At 42.3% G+C, this 24,385-nt stretch overlaps 2 protein-coding genes across 23 annotated transcripts; one reads left to right on the top strand and one right to left on the bottom strand.

The window, feature by feature from the left end:
* The first annotated feature begins 3,990 nt into the window (after positions 1-3,990).
* LOC125506953 lies at positions 3,991-12,848 on the top strand. Of its 19 annotated transcripts, none has more exons than XR_007282808.1 (8): positions 3,992-4,390; positions 4,477-4,922; positions 5,023-6,734; positions 6,821-7,045; positions 7,221-7,602; positions 7,813-7,922; positions 9,466-9,697; positions 9,797-10,052. XR_007282808.1 is itself a non-coding variant. In XM_048671662.1 (4 exons), the coding sequence occupies exons 1-4, from the start codon at positions 4,262-4,264 to the stop codon at positions 5,043-5,045; spliced, it is 381 nt and encodes a 126-aa protein (XP_048527619.1). In that variant the 5' UTR covers positions 3,991-4,261; the 3' UTR covers positions 5,046-5,728. The 19 variants fall into 19 exon arrangements, 1 of the variants encoding a protein (XP_048527619.1); XR_007282799.1 differs by adding exons at positions 12,494-12,603; positions 12,708-12,848 and having other exon boundaries at positions 3,993-4,390; positions 7,221-9,697; positions 9,797-10,031; XR_007282804.1 differs by having other exon boundaries at positions 7,221-7,922.
* Positions 4,801-15,026, bottom strand: LOC125506952. 4 transcript variants are annotated; one of them, XR_007282796.1, is made up of 4 exons: positions 14,279-15,026; positions 6,017-6,114; positions 5,722-5,886; positions 4,801-4,945 (listed from the first exon to the last, which is right to left on the bottom strand). XR_007282796.1 is itself a non-coding variant. In XM_048671661.1 (4 exons), the coding sequence occupies exons 2-4, from the start codon at positions 11,013-11,015 to the stop codon at positions 10,449-10,451; spliced, it is 369 nt and encodes a 122-aa protein (XP_048527618.1). In that variant the 5' UTR covers positions 11,016-11,097; positions 14,279-15,026; the 3' UTR covers positions 10,108-10,448. The 4 variants fall into 4 exon arrangements, 3 of the variants coding, with proteins under 3 accessions (XP_048527618.1, XP_048527616.1, XP_048527617.1); XM_048671661.1 differs by lacking the exons at positions 4,801-4,945; positions 5,722-5,886; positions 6,017-6,114 and adding exons at positions 10,108-10,493; positions 10,609-10,891; positions 10,975-11,097; XM_048671659.1 differs by lacking the exons at positions 4,801-4,945; positions 5,722-5,886; positions 6,017-6,114 and adding exons at positions 10,108-10,493; positions 10,609-10,891.
* Between the last annotated feature and the right edge of the window lie 9,359 nt (positions 15,027-24,385).

Here is a 24,385-nt window from a genome sequence, read left to right as displayed (position 1 = left end):
TAAAGCCCAATAATGTCCAAAACAGTAGATAATATAGCATGGAGCAATCAAAAATTATAGATACATTGAAGACGTATCAAGCATCCCCAGGCTTAATTCCTGCTCGTCCTCGAGTAGGTAAATGATAAAAACAGAATTTTTGATGCGGAGTGCTAATTGGCATAATTTTAATGTAATTCTTCTTAATTGTGGTATGAATATTCAGATCTGAAAGATTCAAGACAAAAGTTCATATTGACATAAAAATGATAATACTTCAAGCATACTAACTAAGAAATTATGTCTTCTCAAAATAACATGGCCAAGGAAAGTTCATCCCTGCAAAATCATATGGTTTAGTCATGTTTCATTTTCGTCACACAAGAATTCTATCATCATGCACAACCCCAATGACAAGCCAAGCAATTCTTTCATACTTTAGTAATCTCAAACCTATAAATCACGCAATATATGAGCACGAGCCATGGACATATCACTATAGGTGGAACAGAATATAATGAGGGGGGTTATGTGGAGAAGACAAAAAAGGAGAAAGTCTCACATCAACGAGGCTAATCAATGGGCTATGGAGATGCCCACCGATTGATGTTAATGCAAGGAGTAGGGATTGCCATGCAACGGATGCACTAGAGCTATAAATGTATGAAAGCTCAACAAAAGAAACTAGTCGGTGTGCATCCAACTTGCTTGCTCACGAAGACCTAGGGCACTTGAGGAGGCCCATTGTTGGAATATACAAGCCAAGTTCTATAATGAAAAATTCCCACTAGTATATGAAAGTGATAACATGAGAGACTCTCTACTATGAAGATCATGGTGGTACTTTGAAGCACAAGTGTGGCAAAGGATAGTAACATTGTCCCTTCTCTCTTTTTCTCTCATTTTCCCCTTTTTTCTTTGGGCCTTTTCTTTTTTTATGGCCTTTCTTTTTTTTGGCCTTCTCTTTTTTTATGGCCTTTCTCTTTTTTATTCCTCACTTGGGAGGATGCTATAGAAAATAATGATCATCACACTTCTATTTATTTACAACTCAATGATTACAACTCGATACTAGAACAAAGATTACTCTATATGAATGCCTCCAGCGGTGTATCGGGATATGCAATGGACCAAGAGTGACATGTCTGAAAGAATTATGAACGGTGGCTTTGCCACAAATACTATGTCAACTACATGACCATGCTAAGCAATATGACAATGATGAATGTGTCATGATGAACGAAATGATGAAAAGTTGCATGGCAATATATCTCGGAATGACTATGGAAATGCCATAATAGGTAGGTATGGTGGCTGTTTTGAGGAAGATATAAGGAGGTTTATGTGTGAAAGAGTGTGTCATATCACGGGGTTTGGATGCACCGGCGAATTTTGCGCCAACTCTCAATGTGAGAAAGGGCAATGCACGATACCAAAGAGGCTAGCAAGGATGGAAGGGTGAGAGTGCGTATAATCCATGGACTCAACATTAGTCATAAAGAACTCACATACTTATTGCAAAAATCTACAAGTCATCAAAAACCTCGGTACTACGCGCATGCTCCTAGAGGGATAGATTGGTAGAAAAAGACCATCACTCGTCCCCGACCGCCACTCCTAAGGAAGACAATTAAATAACACCTCATGTTTTAAATTCGTTGCATAACGTTTGTCATACGTGCATGCTACGGGACTTACAAACCTCAACACAAATATTTCTCAATTTCACAACTACTCAACTAGCACGACTTTGATATTATTACCTCCATGTCTCAAAACAAGCATCAAGCATCAAACTTCTCTTAGTATTCAACACACTCATAAGAAAGTTTTATTATTAATCTTGCATACCAAGCATATTAGAATTTTAAGCAAATTACCATGCTATTCAGACTCTCAAAATAATCTAAGTTAAGCATGAGAGATCAATAGTTTCTATAAAAAAAAATCCACCACCGTGCTCTAAAAGATATAAGTGAAGCACTAAAGCAAAATTATATAACTCAAAAGATATAAGCGAAGCACATAGATTATTCTAACAAATTCCAAATCATGTATGGCTCTCTCAAAAGGTGTGTACAATAAGGATGATTGTGGTAAACTAACAAGCAAAGACTCAAATAATACAAGACGCTCCAAGCAGAACACATATCATGTGGCGAATAAAAATATAGCTTCAAGTAAAGTTACCGATAGAACTAGACGAAAGAGGGGATCCCCAAGCTTTGGCTTTTAGGTGTCCTTAGATTATCTTGGGGGTGCCATGGGCATCCCCAAGCTTAGGCTCTTGCCACTCCTTGTTCCATAATCCATCAAATCTTTACCCAAAACTTGAAAACTTCACAACACAAAACTTAAAGTAGAAAATCTCGTGAGCTCCGTTAGCGAAAGAAAACAAAAGACCACTTCAAGGTACTGTAATGAACTCATTATTTATTTATATGGGTGTTATGCCTACTGTATTCCAATTTCTCTATGGTTTATAAACTATTTTACTAGCCATAGATTCATCAAAATAAGCAAACAACACACGAAGAACAGCACAATCTGTAGTAATCTGTAGCTAGCGCAAGATCTGGAACCCCAAAAATTCTAAAATAAATTTCTGGACGTGAGGAATTTATTTATTAATCATCTTCAAAAAGAATTAACTAAATAGCACTATCCAAATAAAAATGACAGCAGTTCTCGTGAGCGCTAAAGTTTCTGTTTTTTACAGCAAGTTCAACAAGACTTTCCCCAAGTCTTCCCAACGGTTCTACTTGGCACAAAAACTAATAAACACAAAAAACACAACCAAAACAGAGGCTATATAATTTATTTATTATTAAATAGGAGCAAAAAGTAAGGAATAAAAATAAAATTGGGTTGCCTCTCAACAAGTGCTATCGTTTAATGCCCCTAGCTAGGCATAACAAGCAAGAATAGATCTAGGTATTGCCATCTTTGGTAAGCAATCCATAAGTGGCTCTCATAATAGATTCATAAGGTAATTTAATTTTTTTTCTAGGAAAGTGTTCCATGCCCTTCCTTAATGGAAATTGGAATCTAATATTTCCTTCCTTCATATCAATAATTGCACCAATCGTTCTAAGGAAAGGTCTACCAAGAATAATAGGACATGAAGGGTTGCAATCTATGTCAAGAACGATAAAATCTACTGGCACATAATTCCTATTTGCAACAATAAGAACATCATTAATTTTTTCCATAGGTTTTTTAATAGTGGAATCCGTAAGGTGCAAGTTTAGAGAGCAATCATCAAAATGACGGAAACCTAACAAATCACACAAAGTCTTTGGAATCGTGGAAACACTAGCACCCAAATCACATAAAGCATAGCATTCATGATCTTTAATTTTAATTTTATTAGTTGGTTCCCACTCATCATAAAGTTTTCTAGGGATAGAAACTTCCAATTCAAGTTTTTCTTCATAAGATTGCATCAAGGCATCAACGATATGTTTAGTAAATACTTTATTTTGACTATAAGCGTGAGGAGAATTTAGCACGAATTGCAACAAGGAAATACAATCAATCAAAGAGCAATTTTCATAGTTAAATTTCTTTAAATCCATAATAGTGGGTTTAGCAACATCTAGGGTTTTAATTTCTTCAATCCCATTTTTATCAAATTTAGTATCAAGATCAAAAGATTCAGAATTCTTGGAACGCCTTGTAGGTAAAGGTGGATCATATTCAGTCCCATCATTATCAATATTCATATTGCAAAACAAAGATTTAATAGGGGACACATCAATAATTTTTAGATCTTCATCATTATTTTCATAAGAACTAGAAGAACACACTTTTATAAAGACATTTTTCTTAACACACATCCTAGCGGTTCTTTCTTTGCACTCATCAATGTGAATTCTTATGGCTTTAAGAGACTCATTGATATCATGCGTGGAATCTCTACTTCTAATGAAGCAGTTGGTAGTCTCTGCCGGTCAATTTTCATCCCATCACTTTTGTCCGGGTTTTTTAGGTTATTTTGGTTCCGTCCACCACCTCCCCTCCGCTGGTTTTTCCGTTGCGATAGAACCAATCCCTCGCTAGCCCTACCTCGTCTCCCGTCTCCAGTCGCAGCCGCCGCCGCACCCCAATCCAACCCCGCCGCCGGCGATCTCCTCGCCCCCCTGCGCCGCCGCCCCCAACCTTCTATTCCTCTCCCAAGGGAAGGGAAGGGAAGGGAAGGGAGAGGGAGCGCCCAGATCCACGGCGGCATCAGCGCGCTGTCGTCGACCTGATCCGCGTCCGTCCTCGAGGGAGGTCGGCCATGGAGGTCCGACGCGGCCCAGCAGCAGCCATGGACGGACGGAGACACCCCAAACCCTACCTGGGACGACGCCTCAACCTTCAAGGACGCGCGCCGGCGACCGCAGATCTCCGGTGACGGCTATGTTGAGTGCGTACCTGCGGACGTTCTTCCTCGGATTCATCATCTCCCCCTGCTCGTGATTCCTTCCTTGGATTCTTTTCTTTTGTGTGCAGGATGACTGCCCCGGATCTGGACGCACAACCTGCAGCTGCAGCAACAGTTGGACGACCGAACGCACGAGCCCTCCTTCCCTCCCTCATGGCTCTGCTTCCTCCTACCCTGCCCCCTCACGTGGGCATGGTGAGCTTCCTACCCCCCGTGCACATCTCATCTAATCTCATCAAATCTAGATTTCTCTGGACGTATTTATTGTTCTAGACACAACTTGATTCTCTTCAGTTTGATGTCACCCCTTTCCTGCCGGAGTGAGTCAGTCAAATACTCCTACTAGCAGTATAAGATGTTTGCTGACTTTGAAAAATGATAGATAGTAAAAAATACGCTAATGAGGTTGTGCAGCGGCGGACGTATGACTGCTACCTGCACAAGCGGATGGCCCTGCGAGCCGGACCAACCTCCAGCTGCTGTGGCGTACCACGGGCAGATTTATCCCAACGAGGTATGCATGTGCACAATCATCATCTGAAACATATGGATGCAAATGCTTGGTGCTGCGTGCATGCATATATACATCTAAACAGAATTACGGTGGGATGCAGGAAACAAGGAGCCCAAAAATTAAATTAAAACAAATCGACGCCAACAGCGATGGGGGTGAGTAAGCTATTCATATTTCTTTTCGTCTGTGGATGCATTGATGGTTTGTATTTCACATTTTGTTTTATTATTATTGTTATATACATTACAGTCTTGTTTCTTGCGGTCATACACATTAACTTTGCAGTCACGTCTTCACATCACATTTGACCTGCAGCAATTGGTTGTGTGTCCAATGTACATGTCTAAATTTTGTTTAGGTGGATGTCGCGCATGCTTTGGTTGTGTGTGCAATGACTTTTCTGTGGTATAACCCTTCATATTATTACCCGCAAAAAAAACCTGAATATTGTTAGTTGACCGTTTACATGTTTGAATAACCTTTACCGTCACGCTAAAGCCTAAAAGGTAGTTAGGTAGAGAGTCTCAAGTCACCATTCGATCAAAAACTATTTAGTAAGCTGTTCTCTAATTTCTCAGCGAATGAGCACAAATTCAGAAGGGTACGTACACAAAAGAACCCATGTACAAAGTCTCTACTCTTTTACCAGGCTATCCACCATCTACACAGCAGGATTCACAAAGCCATGTGGATGCTACCAAAGTGATAAAATTTGGATGTTTTTGGAAATATAGCATCATAGGCCCAGTAAGGGGAAAAAGCCAACATCATGAAGAATGCATTAGGATAATGATTTTACCTTGGGGTTATAATCTGCATTACGTGCCTAGAGAGCTATTTGCTTTCAAGTCCAATTTACAATCCAGGCGCTGACCGTCGACACAATATTCTTGTCATCAAATCAGACACCAGAAAGCAGAGTACACCCAGGAGAAATCAGACTAGGAAATAGCTCTGGCTCATACTGTCAAGTAACCATATAAAATATCATTTCCAACACAAGGAAAGAGATAAGTTCTGGGAAAGAAAGAATAAAAATATCATACATGATAAAATAGTGCTGAGAGAACAGATTTCAACTTAGTAACTTACACTTCAGAAAGCGTTGTGAAAATATGTGAGACCCTCAAGCCTGATAGCTTCTTGATGTAATGGTTCTTTGTGTTTGTCCTTCCATTCAAGACAAATATACCTGGTCAAAAACCTAATGGTTGAAAAACATATGTACTGATCAATTAGTGAAACAAAGTTGTATCACTGATGCTGTGTTTTTCATTGAAGCAAAATATGACAATGTACTAATCTAATAGTGCAGATGTAGATTATCTCGCCTAACCTGGTTGCATGCTTCAAAGTTAGATTTTGGCCCAGTATATATTTAATGTGTACAGTTCACAGAAATAATAATGGTTTATTTTATTTCGTTACAAGCGCCGACAGACCATGACGCTTGAAGATATGGAGGCGACAAATCTGTGCCGATCCCCTCTTGGTGATAACTCTAGCCGAGCCCCTCTTGGTGACATTCCTAATCTTGAGCATCCTTCAAATCCTATATACCTAAGAGATTCACCCCCACTATCCTATTTATCTTAACATGCAAACTATCCACATCAGCAGTCCACTCACATCAGCGCTCCGTTACCGAATTACAAGAGGGACCTACCACAGGTTGACATGAATTCTCTGCCTCCACGTCACCTCAACTTCTTCTACCAAGTTGTGTCACACACACGTCACCTCAACTTCTTTTATCACATTGTGTCACACACACATGCTGTGCGTTATCACGTTGTGCGGCACGCAGCAAATGTAGGTGGCATACGAAACGAGGGCCTGCCCATATTCCTTTCATCCACTATCTCGCCACTGATCATTAATAGGCCCGTTTATACTAGGATAAAGCCAGTTCGTCTCACACAAATCATGAACGAATCATTGCGCCTTCCAACTGGGTGCTACTGCGACGGGGCGGCGGCGGACATGTAGCAGAGCACCGGTATCCATTAACTAGAGGAATAGGTGTCAGGCAGGCAGCGGTGAGGACGTAGCAGCAGCCAGCAGGCGAGGCGCCACACACCGACGACAACGATCGTAGACTGAACGCTCCAGCTAGGGCTGAGGTATGTCAAAATATCAATTAATCTTTTTGCCTAATTTTTGGACAGATTGTTGGTGAATCGGTTTATCTAATCACATCATAGAGATAACGAGTACTTCTTTTTCGTAGTGAATAATTTGTGCATCATTAAATTTTGGACCGATTTATCTATGTTCAATACTGTCAAAATTCTGCAGCCGCCACTGGGTACTACTGCAAGGGTCGAACAAGCAGAACGAGAGTGCCAGATCGATAGAGAAGAACACCGCTACATGACCAGAAACTGGAGCCCTATGTTGCCATCATGGACATGGATTGGAAGGCTCTGAATTACGCCAGATGCATTCATCCCCTACAAACTATAATATTTCGGGGCAACCTTTTAATCATAATTTAATTTTATTAATATCTGTGTAAATGCAGATAACTCATCATGCTTATTTCTAGGAATGGAACTAAGCTTCATCAAATTCAAAAGCATGTATAATGCTGCGCACTACACAAAACAAACAAAAAGAATGAGAACAACCTGAGTATACTGTCATGAATGGTAGCAGTATGTTGCACAAGGTTGATCCGGTGAGAAGCATGATTTACTCAATAGTGTACCTCGTGATTTATTAGTGATATCTTTTAACAGAAAATTAGATTATTAGTGAACTCGCATTTTTTCTTCTGAGCAAGCTATGTTTTTATGGAATGGATAGTTAATAGTTGTCATCGTTGTTTCAGGTTTTTTCCAAGGGCTGAGATGTCTCTACTTAAAGGTGTTTTTTTTTTTTGCATCAGCTTGGTCTTTTTTTGCGGGTGATGTATCACCTTGGTGATATACTTTTTTTGCGGGGAACCTTCGTGATATACTATTAAGGTAATAAAGGAGAAGAAGTTTATCAAAGAAGGTAATAATTAGTAAAAAAAATCACGTGCACACAATTTAAGCTTTTCAACACTTTTATCTTATTCTAAACAATATTTTTTTCCAAGAATGTTATTTAAAAAAACACATTTATCATATTCTAAACAATATTTTTTCCAAAGAATATTCTTTATCATCGCACATACTAAAATTCATGTGCACACAATTTTAGCTTTTCAACACTATTCTCTCTTATTCTAAACAATATTTTTTCCCAAGAATATTATTTATCATCGGCACATACTATCTCATGTTTCTAAACATCAAATTATTTGTTAGAAATTCCCGCAACAACGTGCGGGGTATCATCTAGTGACTCCAGTGCCCGTGCCAGGTAATTGCGAGCATAATTTTTTGTTGTTGATCGCATTGGGGCATACATATAGTTGATACGGCTTTTCTACTGTTAAATTCTTGCTGCAGAAATACAAAAATTATATATAAATCAGAACGAACATCACAACATGTTCTTAAACACAATGGTGTTAGCACACAAAAATCTAGCTAACAACAGGAACTACGGTTTTAACCCAGGCTATTAACTAAGGTAAGGGAGAGAATTTAACTGGAAATTACCTCTTGGTGCAAGTAGTACATGTGCTTTCAAGAGGAGCCAACGATGCGGCCAACCATGCTTAAAATGATACACAGTGCAAATCCCACGCCTCTGGATTCCTCTTACTTCATCAGCTCACTTGAGTAATGCCCTGCTTGTTTAGCAAATAAATTTTAGTTGTGTCTGGAAGATGATACATAGCTGTCTATTATATCATGAAGAGCATGGCTCCAATGTATTTCAGGTACTTATGTCTAGCTTCAACAGATGGCATCTCTAATATTCTGAATCTTTCTTTTTCCGGATAATGCATCTGTATGTCTGCATTCATATGCTTATGTATATCCTTGAATCCATTTTAGTCAAACATTGCGATCAATAGCTCACAAGAAAAAAGAACATTGTACAGTAGAAGAGGCATATGTGAATACATTGCGCAAATAACTGATACCAGTTTTCTGAACTAGCCTGGTGGTACTTCAGAACAACATTGTATTCTCCAAAAATATGAAGGTATGAAAAGAAGTATTCTACACTTTGGAAATTCAGAGATTAATTGGCTACATTGGTGCATTACCTATCGGCCTGGGGTGGCCTGCCATGGAGATCGACGAGGCAGCAGCGCGACTGTGCTCAGCGCAGTTTGAGTGGGGTAGAAGACAGAGAAGTCCATCGCTGCACGCAGCGGCAGCTGCACGCAGCGCATCCACGGCTGGCGGAGCATCGCGATTAGGACTAGCTGGAAGTGCTACTTCGAGTATAGAGCACCGCCAACTAGCGTAATGTTTCGTATTCGTTTTATCCGTTGTACTATGCACTGACAGCCGGACTGACTCATCTGCTGCAAGCACTGCATATGTATAGTACAGGCGAAAGGACACAATATTACCGTTGCACTGAACACTATATAAAGTAAACACTTCACCCAGCTGCATGTATTTAAGGCTCATGCACCAGCCGCTGCGTGCAGGACCGATCGTTTTGCTTCAAACACGCACACAAGCACCCGAGTTGCTGCGATCCGTCGACGTCGCCGTGCCGCGATGTCCCAGAGCTCATCTTCCGCTCGTCGTCTCTGGACACCCCCGCCCCCGCTGCCATTGATCCTGTGCCCGAGGTGTGCCGGGATGAGCACTAGATGGTTTGTCTCCGGGATAGACCGGAATCCCGGCGTCCGTTTTTACAAGTGCCCGAACCAGGGGGTAAGTCTGTTATCTGTACACCCATCCATCAGATGTTGCAGTTTTCTGCTGTTTGCTTTGTATTTTCTTGTTCATCATTCAGTTTTGAAACTGACGCAGGACGGGAGGCCCGTGCGACTTTTGGTTGTGGGAGGACCAGTACGTGTTCTTCATCACCAGCGTTGGCATCAACCTTCTCATCAAGGCGGCCGGAGGTGGGAGCAACGTGATGTTTGGTATCGGACGCGCCATGGAAGATGTACATTTTTTTGGTCAATGAAAAATAACCAGTGTACATAATGCCGGGGCACGCGTACTACTGTAACCAAACACCGGGTCATGATTAAGAAAACGAGTAAGGACCATTTTCTGCCAAGCCTGATCCAGAATATATTCTCTCCCCCACTCTACATTCAGACTGCTGCACGAAATTCACCAAACTTCTACAATTGGATTATATCGAAGTATAGCTTTCCCTTTGCAATGTTTGAACACTAAAAAATGTCACCATCCCAACAGAGAAACAGCGACGAGAATAATATTGGACAGAAAGAACCTAATCATGCAACTCCGGTGGTTATTTTTACTAGCAATTCAAGCTCTTTTGTCAACGAAAATTAACCAGGGAAATTAACCAGCGACGAGAATAAGATTGTAGAATTCATATGCCTCCGGCATAGAATCGAAAATTGTGCCAAGCACCGGGTTGACAACCACATCAGTCCCCCTGTCAGCGAACCCTCGTATGGCAGCTTCAAGTGCCGGCACACGATCAACCACTGCCGCCCGCTCGTCTGATGCTTGCGGCCCTCTTGTCCTGCCAACATAAGCAGAAGGAAAAGAAGATAAATAGAAAGCATGCCTGTAGTTAGGAAAACCATTTTTTTTTCTCTAATTTTACATTTATGAACATTGACAAATAAAGATTGTACTGCGAGACGACGGGCAGCGCCGCGCCATGGGCGCGTCCGACAGCCACATCGCCACCGCCCGAGCTGAACATGGTGCAGGACCCCCCCGGAGAACTCAACATCAGATAAAGCCTTCTCCGCCGCCGGCTGTGCCCCACCCTCATCCGACCGACGCGTATCAGGAGAGAACGGGCGGACGACCGATTCCGGCGAGCCTACTCCTGACGCGGCCGCCGCGGCGCCGCCACCGGCCGTAACGGAAGCCCCCAAGCACGCTGCTGAATCGTTGGCAGTCGACGTCGATCTGCAGTACCGGCGAGCGGTGCGAGCTCGTAAGTTACAGATTCCATCGAAGAACAAAAATAAAGGAGCAGAGTTTTCACTCACCCAGAGTCGAGCGCCGGCGCCTCCGCAGCTGGAATCGCCATGAGCAGAGCCTGACCCACTGCCTCCGGCTCGCCGCAGTCCTCCCCCCAAATCCGAAAAGGGATCCCGTGCTAGACGTAGGACCTGAGAGCGGCCGTCATGCGTCCAATCTGGGTACACGCCACCCAGCCGAAGCCAGGCCCGCGAGCCAAAATGCAATAATGTGCGCCCTGCACTTTCTGACCGGACCGGCCCAATCGTACGACCGAACGTACCTCGGCGAGCCCACAAGGGCCGACTTAGGGGATGTATTTGCTTGTATCCAGCTATGTATGCACGCTTTACTGAATCTGACGTTTTCTTTTGCACAGATCACCTCGCGCAGCAGGGCCGTCGATGTGCTGCGTGCATTTGCCGCTGCGTGCAGGACGGCCGCACTCGTAGAAGACAGGGCTCGACGACAAGGGCGCCGTGGTCTTCCCACCCACATCCGAACGGTATAGCTACGTGGCCGGCATGTACGGAGAGCCGTGAGCCCTTCTGCAACTACCATCTGGTTCTGGCTGCCCAGGATGCCAGACCGGTAGGCGCGCGGGATTGGCGTCGACACGGCGGCGCGAGATGTTGACGGGGAGAGAAGGAGGCCGGCGACGCCGTCGCGGGGAGAGGATCGTGCGGGCGGAGCTGTGGCGTGGAGGAGAGATGGCGGGGCAACGCCCTGGCGGGGAGAGGAAGGGTCGGGCGACGCCGTCGATGGGAGGGGCGCCATCGACTGGAGTGGCTGTGAGGGGGAGAGAGTGAGAGGAACTAGCCGATGTCATGTGCATCGAGGATAAGCATGCCTTTTTAGGGGATAAGACTTTTTTTAGGAGGGGGCAAGGCTGTGTGGGTGGAAAAAACAGTTCGTTGTTCCACTCTTGTTTATATATGTTTAATATTAATATATAAAATATTTTTATACAAAAACACAAAAAATTTAAACACAGGAATTTTGCAATAGATCCGAACGGATCCTTTGCCATCGAATCTGAATCCTATGTTGGTTGTACGTCCGCTCGAACTGCCTTTTTATTCCTTGTTTGCTTATGTCCCCACTAATCCAGTGATCGCCCACACTCCCGCCAAATCCCTTGATTGCCCGCACTCCTGATTTTTTTAATGATTGATGGCCGAAAATAAAGGTGGGGATTGAGAAAAATATGTCGCGAACAAGGGTAATAGAACCCACGATCCATCAGACTGCAATTGGAGGGCACAACCATCTCAGCCAACTTAACTTTCAATTTGTTCAACGCTTGTGCTTTTCGTAATTGGGGGTCTCCAAGTTTTGATTCAATTTATTAGAATGATTGCTACTATCTGCTTGATGAATGGAATGTGAAGATTATATAAAACAGTAGGATTTTCAGTTTGTATGCCCGTCCAGTAACTGAGTTTTTATAGGTTTCATGATACAGTAATTGTGCAAATGTGTTATACTTTCTAATTACTTTTGCAGTGCCATTTAATTGTTAAATTTTCTATTGGGCATGCTTCTCAGATCCAAGGCATGGAGAACTCCAAGGTGTTTGCTGACAAGCTGTTCGGGACATGTCGAGGCAGAGGAACATTGAGCCGGATGAAGGCATTAACAAGGATCGGCTCAGAGAGGTCTAGACGGAGATTACTGACCACATCTTGGACTAAGCTATGTTCAGTTTAAGTCAATCTAACATACTGATAAAAAATTTCCTTTGGGTGTCTCACATTAACAGGTGGAACATGAACATTGATGGGATGCTCATAGAAGATGAGGTCAAGAAGGTGGCTACGCAAATGATCACAGAGAAGACTACTGCTGGTTCATCTTCCCCGCCCTTTAAATATGTTCATGTCTGCACATCAATCTATCGATATTGTTTGGGATATTTTTCCAGGTCCATTTGATCGACCATGCGATTCAAAAAGCTCTTTAGTGCAGTTTGCAACAACAAAAATCAGAGGATTGGTCGTTTGTAAGGGTGGATATCTCAGAGGTGGCTGCCACCCGGATTGGAATTTAATTCAATCTATTTCCCTGTCTGAAGTTTCATACTAGATGTATGTTCCTGTGATATGATTTGTTTATGGAGATGGAGAGATGTGACTTTCAGAGTGACATAAATTCAGAGTCCTTCTATTGAAATCTAGAGGATCGGTTGCATTTTTGTTGAGGTACTAGAAGAACTTTGTTTTGTGTTAACAATGGTGTCCTTTTGTGCATTGATATTCCCTGAGTGCCCACTGCTATGTTGTAGTTCCTTTTCCAACCAAGTTATTGATGTATTCATTTTGACAGAACCGATACCAAGTGTACACACTTTGCGATTAAACCAAAGACATCAAAGCGCTAAGAGCACACTGAATTGTTGGACTGAACAATATATAGATAATTCATCTGTCAAGCATCGGAACTAACCCACTATGACAGTCACATGAATAGATACAAAAATTTCCAAGCAATCTGCAAAGTATATACAAACTGATCTGTATGAATACCACAAAAAAGGTTGTGCCTGCGTGAGGACTGCATTCACAGTGTGGGCAAAGAATCGATTATGGAATCTGTGCAGTTCTTGCGAGGTATTCTGAAGAATTTAAATCAGCGGCAATGAGTGGCGATCATGAAGCGGGAAAAGGTGTGGGTGCAATTGTGGTACAGCAGCCCCGCTGCCCCACCACGCAGCACTTGCATTGGACAGGGCCGGCCTTGGGATCAATCAAACTAAATTTTGTAGCCTCGTACTTGGAGCAAAAGGGTGAATATTCTGCCGGTGCCGTCGCAAGGGACAGCAGAGGGCATGTTGTTATTTCTATCTGAATGTTGTGCAGTTCTTGCGAGGTATTCTGAATATTCTGCAGGTGCTGTCGCAGGTGTTGAGGAGGCCGAAGCAAAAGCAGCCCTCATTGGGTTGCATGCTCTCAAGGATCTACAGGGCCCCACGATTTTGGAACTTGACTGCCAAATTCGGATTAAGGAACTGATGACAGGGAAGCAGTCCCTCTCCCCCTGCTATGGACTGCTAAGAGACATCAAGCAAGCACTAACAAACTTCTCGGATCATAGTATCAGTAGCGTGGGGAGATTGTGCAATGCCCTTACTGATGGGCTTGCAGCGTTGGCTAGGAATTCGGAAGACCAGGAGAGGATTGCGGACGTACCGGACTGCCTCCGCCCGCTTATGATCTCTTTATTTGTGGTTTCAGCAGAGTAGCTTTACTACTCTGAATCTCAAAAAGAAAAAGGTTGTGCCTCTCCCTAGGATAATCATGGCAATTTCAAGGGGTAAAATTAAGGGGGAATTACCTGTAGGGGATAGAGCCAACGGCGGCCGCGTTGGAGCCCACGACGTTCACTACGACCATCGAACGCGAAGACGGTGCCCCCGCCGGCCTCAAAGTTGTCGTCGCCGTATGCTTCCTCGCCCTCGAAGAGCCTCCATGATGCTGGACCCCCGCCACCCCTGCGTAAGCCACCGGCAACCGAAGCCAACAGGACCTCGCGCCCCAGCCCCATGAGATGAGCTCCTCCCGTGGTCTTGCGTCGTCGTCGGCCCGCGAGTCACCGGCCACCTCGCCGGAGATGAGCACCGCCGCGGATCCGGCTGGAACGGGACCGGATTGAGCACCAGCGCCCGGATCGACGCGTCCCTGCGTCCGTCGTCGTCCGTCACGCCGCACGCAGCTCGTCGGAGCCCCGAGCCCCGCGCTGCACCTCTCCTGCATCCCCAGTCTGCACTTATCCCGGTGCTCGAGGCCGCCACCATTGGGGCCGCTCCTCTTACTTGAGCGTCCGTCGCCATGGACCTATCGTCCTCCTCCAGCCGAGGCTGCTGCGGGACCAGCGGCGATCTTCATCGCGCGGCAACTGCCGATGCATGCGACAAATGCGGTGGTCGATGGTCGGAGTCGCGCGGTTGCGGCAGGAGCTCAACGACGCGCGCGGCGGATGCGCCGGGGGGAGGGAGGGGAGACCGGGAGCGAGAGAGGTTGAGTGAGTGGAGAGGAGAGGAGAGACCGAGAGAGTACTGGGGGATAAGGCAGCGTTCCGTTTGGTGCCGAATGAAACAAACTTTTGTTTTCTGAGAATTCCTTTTTTAGGTGTTAGATTGGGGGCTGGTAGGGCCGTGCTGGATAGCTAATTTGGGCCTTGGATCGGCAAGGTTTGCTCTACGACAAAATATAGATAATTAAAGTATATATATACCTCACAAAAAATTTAAAGTATATATATAATTATATATTAAACATGGTTCATACAAATAAATATTTTTATACTTATTAGATATATTGAGAGTATCACAAAAATATTGAGAGAAGAAACCGAACATACTTGGTTTATGTTGGTTTGCTTGCATGTTTTTATCTTTTGTTGGACAATTTTCCATAGCGTATATAAATAATTTAAAATGATTTAAGAAAGTTTAGATGACTACTTATTTATATATGGACATTATTGTTGGTTGTTTTCCCCAAGAGAAATGCAACATCTTTTTTTAATAATATGAAAAAGGTTTTCTTTTTTACAAAATAAAACAGTTGTGATAGTTTCACTTTTATTTTTATTATACATTATACATTTTTATTTATATGATGCAGTAGAAAATTTCATTTATATTTCATCAGAGATAGAAAGTGATACATGATAATACAAAAAGGTGTATTTTTTTATATTTTTCAGAATATAGGAGACATAGATATGGATTTTGGAGATGCACAAAAAGAATCCATCGATAAAGGTTCCGAAGCGACGCCGTTGAAAAGGGCCAAAAATTCACGAGTTTTTACAACATAATGATGTGAAAGCGGTGATATCACATAACAAATCAAAAAAAGGATGCCAATTTCAATGTTATCGTACAAGGTATTTTTCAATATTATTATTGATCTTTCCTTTGTCATATTTCCTTTTGTATTCAACTAATTTGGCTCATTTTGTTTACTAATTTGGCTCATTTTTGTATCATGTCGACAGACTATGTTTGTATCCCTAGAGATATTACGCTCATCGAAATAATCATGTCTGCCCCCAAGAAAACCAAGTTCGTGGACATTGCAAGTGAAGTGGACTTCAATTATTAATTAATTGTGTCTGTGTTATATTGTATGTATGTGTAAAATTTAACATCCATTATCTTTATATAACTCTTACAAAATATTTCAAGAGCCCGTGGCAACACACAGGCATTTTACTAGTAGATCTAAGTTTCAAAGAATCAACATCAAGAGCAATTCCATCAACGTTCCTAGCCAAATCATCAATCTTAAGCAATTTTTCTTCAATCATAGCATTAAAATTCTTTTGCGAAGTAATAAATCCTTTAATATTAGATTCAAAATCAGAGGGCATCTTATTATAATTTCCATAAGAATTGTTGTAGGAATTACCATAATTATTAGAGGGGTTACTAGGATAAGGCCTAGGGTTGAAATTTCCTCTATACGCGTTATTACCAAAATTGTTCCTACCAACAAAATTCACATCCATAGATTCATTATTATTCTCAATAAAAGTCGACAAGGGCATATCATTAGGATCAGAAGAAACACTCTTATTAGCAAATAATTTCATAAGTTCATCCATCTTTCCACTCAAAACATTAATTTCTTCTATCGCATGCACCTTTTTATTAGTAGATCTTTCAGTATGCCATTGAGAATAATTAACCATAATATTATCTAGGAGTTTAGTAGCTTCTCCTAAAGTGATTTCCATAAAAGTGCCTCTCGCGGCCGAATCTAAAAGATTTCTAGAAGCAAAATTCAATCCGGCATAAAATTTTTGTATAATCATCCATAAATTTAAACCATGAGTAGGGCAATTACGTATCATTAATTTCATTCTCTCCCAAGCTTGTGCAACATGTTCATGATCAAGTTGCTTAAAGTTCATAATATCGTTTCTAAGAGAGATGATCTTAGCAGGAGGAAAATACTTAGAGATAAAATCATCTTTGCACTTGTTCCATGAATCAATACTATTTTTAGGCAAAGATGAAAACCAAGCTTTAGCACGATCTCTAAGCGAAAAAGTAAATAGCTTCAATTTAACAATATCATTATCGACATCTTTCTTCTTTTTCATGTCACACAAATCAACAAAGCTATTTAGATGGGTAGTGGCATCTTCACTAGGAAGGTCGGAGAACGGATCTTTCATAACAAGATTCAGCAAAGCAGCATTAATTTCACAAGATTCAGCATTGGTAAGAGGAGCAATCGTAGTGCTAATAAAATCATTGTTGTTGGTGTTGGTTAAGTCACACAATTTAGTATTATCTTGAGACATCGTGACAAGCAAGCAAACTAACACACAAGCAAACAAAAAGCAAGCGGGCAAAAAGAGGCAAATAGAGGGAGGATAGAGAGAGAGGGCAAATAAAACGGCAAGGGTGAACTGGGGGAAAGTAAAATGAGAGGCAAATGGCAAATAATGTAATGCGGGAGATAAGGGTATGTGATGGGTACTTGGTATGTTGACTTTTGCGTAGACCTCCCCGGCAACGGCGCCAGAAATCATTCTTGCTACCTCTTTTAGCACTGCGTTGGTTTTCCCCGAAGAGGAAGGGATGATGCAGAAACGTAGCGTAAGTATTTCCCTCAGTTTTTGAGAACTAAGGTATCAATCTAGTAGGAGGCTACGCGCGAGTCCCTCGCACCTGCACAAAACAAATAAATCCTCGCAACCAACGCAAATAGGGGTTGTCAATCCCTATAGGGCCACTTACGAGAGTGAGATTTGATAGATATGATAAAACAATATTTTTTTGGTATTTTTATGATAAAGATGCAAAGTAAAATAAGGGCAAAGTAAATGGCAAAGTAAGTAACTAAGTAGTAGGAGATTGATATGATAAATATAGACCCGGGGGCCATAGGTTTCATTAGTGGCTTCTCTCGAGAGCATAAGTATTCTACGGTGGATGAACAAATTACTGTTGAGCAATTGACAGAATTGAGTATAGTTATGAGAATATCTAGGTATGATCATGTATATAGGCATCACGTCCGAGACAAGTAGACTGACTCATGCCTGCATCTACTACTATTACTCCACTCATCGACCGCTATCCATCATGCATCTAGAGTATTAAGTTAAAAACAGAGTAACGCCTTAAGCAAGATGACATGATGTAGAGGGATAGACTCATGCAATATGAAGAAAACCCCATCTTGTTATCCTCGATGGCAACAATACAATACGTGCCTTGCTGCCCTTACTGTCACCGGGAAAGGACACCGCAAGATTGAACCCAATGCTAAGCACTTCTCCCATTGCAAGAAAGATCAATCTAGTAGGCCAAACCAAACTGATAATTCGAAGAAACTTGCAAAGATAACCAATCATACATAAAAGAATTCAGAGAAGATTCAAATATTATTCATAGATAGACTTGATTATAAACCGACAATTCATCGGTCTCAACAAACACACCGCAAAAAGAAGATTACACCGAATAGATCTCCACAAGAGAGGGGGAGAACATTGTATTAAGATCCAAAAAGAGATAAAAAACCATCTAGCTACTAACTATGGACCCGTAGGTCTGAGGTAAACTACTCACACTTCATCGGAGGGGCTATGGTGTTGATGTAGAAGCCCTCCGTGATCGATGCCCTCTCCGGCGGAGCTCCGGAATAGGCCCCAAGATGGGATCTTGTGGATACAGAAAGTTACGGCGGTGGATTAGGGTTTTGGCTCCGTCTCTGATCGTTTGGGGGTACGTGGGTGTATATAGGAGGAAGAAGTACGTCGGTGGAGCAACAGGGGGGCCATGAGGGTGGAGGGCGCGCCTGAGGGGTAGGCGCGCCCCCCTACCTCGTGGCCTCCTATTACATGGCTTGACATAGGGTCCAAGTCTCCTGAGTTGTATTCGATGAGAAAATCATGTTCCCGAAGGTTTCATTCCGTTTGGACTCCGTTTGATATTCCTTTTCTTCGAAACCCTAAAACAGGCAAAAAACAACAATTCTGGGCTGGGCCTCCGGTTAATAGGTTAGTCCCAAAAATAATATAAAAGTGGATAATAAAGCCCAATAATGTCCAAAACAGTAGATAATATAGCATGGAGCAATCAAAAATTATAGATACGTTGGAGACGTATCAAGGACTAACGCAGCTGGTGCTCATGTTGTTCTGTACTTTGGTTCGTCACCGGCGTTGAATGTTATAGCCGTGTCGTTCCATGGGTTTATTACAGCGATTTGGCAGACTTCGTTGAGCTCGCGAAGTGCCCTTTTGCGCTTGTTATTTGAAGCGAATGTCATGAAGACTGTCAATACTCTTGGGTTGTCGTCTTCTAGGGGGTGTTGTTCTGGGGCATCCTTGATAAGGATTTCCTCGCCGCTCTTGGCTACCTGTCGTAGTATCCAACATGCTCTAAGGCTGTGGGTTGCCACGGTATCTGTTGTTGTATGTATTTTGCATGGGTCATCGAGCCACCTTTCCAGAACGGTGTTGTGCCGTATAGTGGCTTTGTGTTTTTTGACTGTTGGACTGGGCGTGCCCCGAGGGTATGCCCTTTCGCCTATAGGGGAAGTTGGGTTGGGGCTGGTGGTTCCCAGCGAGCTGCATGAGTTTCCCAGGCGCTTTCCATCGCACAGTATTTTTGTATGATGGTTGCTAAGTCGGCAAATTTTAGTATGCGGCGTCGATTGATGGCGTTGAGGATTCCTTCATCCGCACAGTTTTTGCAGAACGCTCATGCCGAAATTTTCCGTGAATTTTGGCATGACTTGTGCTACAAACTAGGACATATCGAGTGCCCGGGATTTGCCGCACCGGGAAGGAGTCAACGTTCTTGCAAAGCATAGGCCTTTTTTATGTCATTATTCATTTTATTAGGTATAGAATTAATTGACTAGATTTAATCATAAGAACTAGTTGAATTCATAGAACTAGTTGAACATGTCACATTTGTTGTTATTTTTTTAGTTAAAGCAATTTTTCGCGCATCGACGTCGACGATGCCTATCCCGCATCCTCGTCATCGAGTCGGCGGAGGACACCTGCGTCACCAGATGGGCCATGTCCGGGACTGGGCTCCGCCGGGGTGGTACTGGGAGGCGCTACCTACCGAGGGGCGCAAGTTGGTGATGAGCCAGCCTGTCGTTGACCCGAACCTTCTTTGGTGGTGGTCATGTGGGCCAGTGACGGTCCAGAGGCTCGAGGACCCCGCGGAGGTGGTGCGTCACCGTGTCAGTGAGGAGGACGCGCACGTCCGTCGCTACTTGTTTGCGCTGGAGCACAGGTTCTCCAGGGATCTCACTGGAGCTATGATCCTGTGATGGTTCCTTCTCTTCGGGTGTCCACCGCCCGCGCCGATACCCGTCGTGCGCTATTAGTGATGTTATATGTATGCTACTATTCGAGATGTATTAGTGATAATATTTGACGATGTACGGACACATGAGATAATTTACTTTTTCTTATTGAATGCATGCTAATTTGAATACTTATTTATTTTACGATTTGGTTTTGCTTATTGAATGCTCATGTCAATATGAGTCCTATAAGATATCTTGAGTATCCTGGAGTTGTCTTCGATCGATTTTCAATTAATGTTTCAACTATGAACATAGGAAATGTCTGACAACGAAAAGGATTTCGGTATTTGCAAATACTGTGAAGACGAGCGTGGCCTGTGCGACGGAATCTTCCTAGATGATGATAGGCGCTTCAGCATCAAGCTGGACGTGAACTTCGAAGTGGATACAGTAAGTCACAACGACAAGTCTTTTTTCGTAATTAAGCACGACATCTTCTTCATTTGCTTCAACTTATAATTTAATTTTTTTACTATTCTACTAGCGTATCCCCTGCCATGCAAGAGTTTTTGTCTTAGATAAGATAGGTTTCAGTCGTACTATGGAGGTAAAGAAAGTTTACTTGAAGACCGAGCATGGTTATATTTTCCACGCAAAATTATACAACGCAGACGACTACACCTATTTTGGATGCAAAACTTGGCGAGCACTATGCAAGACTTATGCATTTGAGCCTGATATGGTTATCACCTTTGATATTCGTCCGGAAGATGCTATTGAAGGTAATACCGACATCTGGGTCGATGTGCAGATGCCTCCAGTTATACCATTATGTGAGTTTCTCAACCATATTTATGTCTTTGATATTGTTTATTCAAAAATAGTTGACAACTAATTTCTATTGTTAGCTTATTTTGGTTCAAGCAAACATGTCCAGCGCTTGGTAGACAGGACCTATTACTGTCCCGGGGCTGAACTAAACTGCGAGGAGCTAAGTCATTATGTTTCATGGCTTGAGGATCTTGATACTGTCAAGACAAATTTTATTCCTGCACTTAGAAATGTTAGTACTGAAAACGTGTGACCAATAGTGTTCGTAATGAACTATGGTCACATCTATTTAGGAAAGATGGTAAGATTTTTACTATTTGTCCTCAATGCATCTTTTGCATACATTATTTTTTAAGCTAAACTTCATTGCTAAGTATGTTACTATACGATGTTCTTCAACAGGGACTCCCGATGAATGTTGTGCCTCATGGGATCGAGACTAATGGTACCATGAGTATTGTTAGCTTACGGCCAAGATATCCTACAATTCACTTTAGTGCATTCAGGATTTCTAAGAGCGAGGAAGTCTTAATAGTGAAAGACTGGACCGAATTTGTGATGGAGGAGCGCAGAGAAGTACTAGGGGGCAGCAATCAGAAGCGCAGCCCACGATTAGGAGACAGGTTCATCTGCATGCTCCAACTTGATGAAGGAGGAGAGCTACACATGTTTTATGTTATTTTACCTAAGAGAGAGCAACAGGAGTGATTAGCTAGCTAGAAATGAGTTTGAAGATGATGATGTGCTACACTATGACCATGATGATTAAATAGCTAGTGTTGGTGGTAATGACTATGATGATTATTATTAGCTAGTGTTGGTGGTGATTAGATAGCTACCGCATCTAGTGTTGGTGGTGATTAGCTAGCTAGAATGAGTTTGAAGATGATGATGTGCTACACTATGACTATGGTTATTAAATAAATATTGTTGGTGGTAATGACTATGATGATGATTAAATAGCTTGTGCTGGCGGATTAGATTCAAGTGGAGGCAACATGTGGTGCACATCGAAAGTACTACTAGTCCAAACTAGATCAAGTTTGGATTAGTAGTATACTTTTGACATGCACCACATATTGCATCCACTTGAACCTAATCCACCTTCATTTGACACACTGTTATGGACATAATGATATAAACCTCATAATTGGTATTGTACCAAAATTTGTATAACAGTGTATAAATACACTAAAAATGAAAAAAAAGAGTACTAGTAGCGATGGATAGTAAACACGCTACAACTAGCTAGATTAGCAGCAGCGCGGGATAGAACAAGCGTTGCCGCTATGTGTCTTAGCAGTAGCGCTTGTCGCACACACTACTGCTAAGTAATAGCTGTAGCGCCTTATTGGTAGCGTGGCTGCCCGCGCTACTAGTGGGCATTAAACCCGCTCTACTACTAGGGTTTCCCTAGTAGTGATGTTTCATTCATAATAGGCTGAATCAGGAACGATGAACTAATCATATTTACAAAAACAAGATAGGTCGAGTTCATACCAGATTTTCTCATTTCAATCAATTCACCATATATCGTCATTATTGCCTTTCACTTGCACGACCGAACGGTGTGGATAATAATAATAGTGCACGTGCATTGGACTAAGCTGGAATCTGCAAGCATTCAATACAAGGGAGAAGACAAGGTAATATAGGCTCTTGGTTAAATCAACAATAATGCATATAAGAGTCACTTCAACATTTTCATAATGGTCTTCTCCTCTCGACCCCCAAAGAAAAGAAAAGAAACAAAACTATTTACACGGGGAAAGCTCCCAACAAGCAAAAGAAGAACGAAAAATCTTTTTGGGTTTTCTTTTAATTATTACTACTACAGGTATGGAAAGTAAACTAGCTAAAAGCTACAACTAATTTTTTTGGTTTTTCTTAAGTTTTTTCAAACACACAAGAAGAAAGCTTAAAACAAAAAATAAACTAGCATGGATGATACAATGAAAAAGTATGAGCACCGACAACTGGCATGAGTGTGCAAACATGAATGTAATATTGGTGAGAAATACGTACACCCCCAAGCTTAGGCTTTTGGCCTAAGTTGGTCTATGCCCATGGATCAAAGTGACCCTCTCCGGTGTGCGGAGGAGTGTCATCTGGGTGCCACTGGTTGGCGATCTCCTCTGGATTCCACTGATAAACAGACTGGCGATAAGGGTCAAGTGGTGGTTCCGGCTCAGGCACTGGAGCTGGTGTCAGGCTCTAGTATACATAAACGGCCTCCGGCAAGATGAGGTACGTGCCTGAAAATATGTCAAACAAGGAGGGAGCAGGCAAGGTAATAATTTCAAAGTAATTTTTATTAAATATCAATCTATATTTAAGCATCTTCTTCTTATCCTTAACAATAAAATCATGCGCTACCATATTGTTATAATCTAGAAAAATAGGAGGCAGCAACTTTTACTCTTTCTCATAATGCCTAATGGGTATGTTAAAGTGTGCAGCAAGGCGCGAAGCAAAGATGCCTCCAAAAATGGGACCCTTTGTGCGGTTCAGATTTAACCGTTTAGCAACAATAGCGCCTAAACTGAAAGTGGTATCATGAAACAAGGCATGGCACAAAATAACAATATCAGGGGCACTAAGGTTTCCACTGTTCCCGCGACCAATTAAGCATCTACTAGCAAATATTGCAAAGTAACATAGAACAGGAAGATGTATGCTAGTAATTCTTGCATCGGAAACTTTCCTCGTTTCCCCTACAACAATCATATCAATAAACCCTCCACATCATTACGATGTGGTTCCTCTATGCTGCCCGCAAAGGGTATCTTACAGACCCGACAAAAATCATATAGTGACATCTCCTTAACCTCATCATATAAGTGAAATTCCACCGAAGGTGGTGATTTCTTAGCATGAAAGTAAAAAAAATTGCACGAAAATATTAGTTAGGAGGAGATACTGTTCGCGCTGGTCGCAGAGGAAGTCGATGAGGCCTGCATTCTCAGCCAAATAATAAAAATCTTCATAAATCCCGGCTTCTCTCAAGAACTCATCACAAGGCCATTCACACGGCCGAACTTCCGTAGTGCGAGGGAGATTATATTTGGGCTTCTTATTTTCTTCACTTTTCTTATCCTTTGAGCTTCGGCTCGAAGAGCCCCTCAACAATCTTCTCATCATTTTCTTTCTCTAAAAAATTTCTGAAATTTTCAGTAACACAAAATAAAAGTGAATCAAACTCAACAAAATTGATAGCAACTACTCCTACAAGTGCCTAGAGGCCATATCATGCATTAAAACTACTTTTGACCACATAAATTTGACATGCAAGCTCAAGAACGGGGTCACCTAAGCA

Source organism: Triticum urartu, chromosome 5 (genome assembly GCF_003073215.2).
Source record: "Triticum urartu cultivar G1812 chromosome 5, Tu2.1, whole genome shotgun sequence".
NCBI classification, from domain to species: domain Eukaryota; kingdom Viridiplantae; phylum Streptophyta; class Magnoliopsida; order Poales; family Poaceae; genus Triticum; species Triticum urartu.
This window is presented reverse-complemented; position numbering and strand designations above follow the sequence as displayed.

Coding starts and splice junctions, on each gene's coding strand:
- LOC125506952 (XM_048671659.1), bottom strand. CDS start 14,697: ATGCAGGAGAGGTGCAGCGCGGGGCTCGGGGCTCCGACGAGCTGCGTG. Junction 10,892..14,278: donor GTTGGCTCTATCCCCTACAG/GTAATTCCCCCT, acceptor CCGGTACTGCAG/ATCGACGTCGACTGCCAACG. Junction 10,494..10,608: donor GCGCTGCCCGTCGTCTCGCA/GTACAATCTTTA, acceptor TTATGTTGGCAG/GACAAGAGGGCCGCAAGCAT.
- LOC125506953 (XM_048671662.1), top strand. CDS start 4,262: ATGGAGGTCCGACGCGGCCCAGCAGCAGCCATGGACGGACGGAGACAC. Junction 4,604..4,822: donor TGCCCCCTCACGTGGGCATG/GTGAGCTTCCTA, acceptor GAGGTTGTGCAG/CGGCGGACGTATGACTGCTA. Junction 4,923..5,004: donor GGCAGATTTATCCCAACGAG/GTATGCATGTGC, acceptor ACATCTAAACAG/AATTACGGTGGGATGCAGGA.